A 614-nucleotide genomic window follows, 5' to 3' on the forward strand; every position below is an offset into this window, starting at 1 on the left:
GTGACCACCGTGTACATCACCGAGGCCACTGCACTTGCGTGGGAGCTCTGGGTAGCAGCAGAGCTAAGGTACACTCCTAGGCTTGTACAATAAAATAAGGAGACAACTGACAAGTGTGAAGTACAGGTGGAAAATGCTTTATACTTGCCCTGGGCTGATGAGATCCCAAGGATGGAGGAAACTATTTTAGCATAAGAGTAAAGGATCCCAGACAGGGGAGCACCACCCAGCAACATAGCTGCAAAATACATCACCATGTTATTAAGAAAAGTATCAGAACAGGCAAGTTGGATCATCTGATTGAGTTCACAGAAAAAGTGGGGGATTTCCACCTCTGTACAGAAGGACAGCTGCAGCATCATTAAGCTTTCTAACAAGGAATGCAGGAGACTTATGATCCAGGTCACTAGAACCAGCAGTCCACAAAGATGGGGGTTCATGATGACCATGTAGTGCAGGGGGTGACATATGGCCACAAAGCGGTCATAGGCCATCACAGTCAGGAGATAGACATCTAATCCTGAAAAGAGTAGGAAAAAATACATCTGGCTGAGGCAGCCTTCGTAAGTGATCACTTTGCTCTGAGTCTGGATGTTCCACAGCATCTTGGGGAC

At 46.7% G+C, this 614-nt stretch overlaps 1 protein-coding gene across 1 annotated transcript; it reads right to left on the reverse strand.

Moving 5' to 3' along the window:
- Positions 1-5: 5 nt before the first annotated feature.
- LOC117800690 (olfactory receptor-like protein OLF4) lies at positions 6-611 on the reverse strand (the record flags this gene model as incomplete). The annotated part of the gene is made up of 1 exon (XM_034653242.1): positions 6-611. A coding segment is annotated over one exon (606 nt), but the record flags the coding sequence as incomplete, so codon positions are not given.
- Positions 612-614: the final 3 nt, after the last annotated feature.

The sequence above is a fragment of the Ailuropoda melanoleuca genome, unplaced genomic scaffold (assembly GCF_002007445.2).
Source record: "Ailuropoda melanoleuca isolate Jingjing unplaced genomic scaffold, ASM200744v2 unplaced-scaffold74712, whole genome shotgun sequence".
Lineage (NCBI taxonomy): Eukaryota > Metazoa > Chordata > Mammalia > Carnivora > Ursidae > Ailuropoda > Ailuropoda melanoleuca.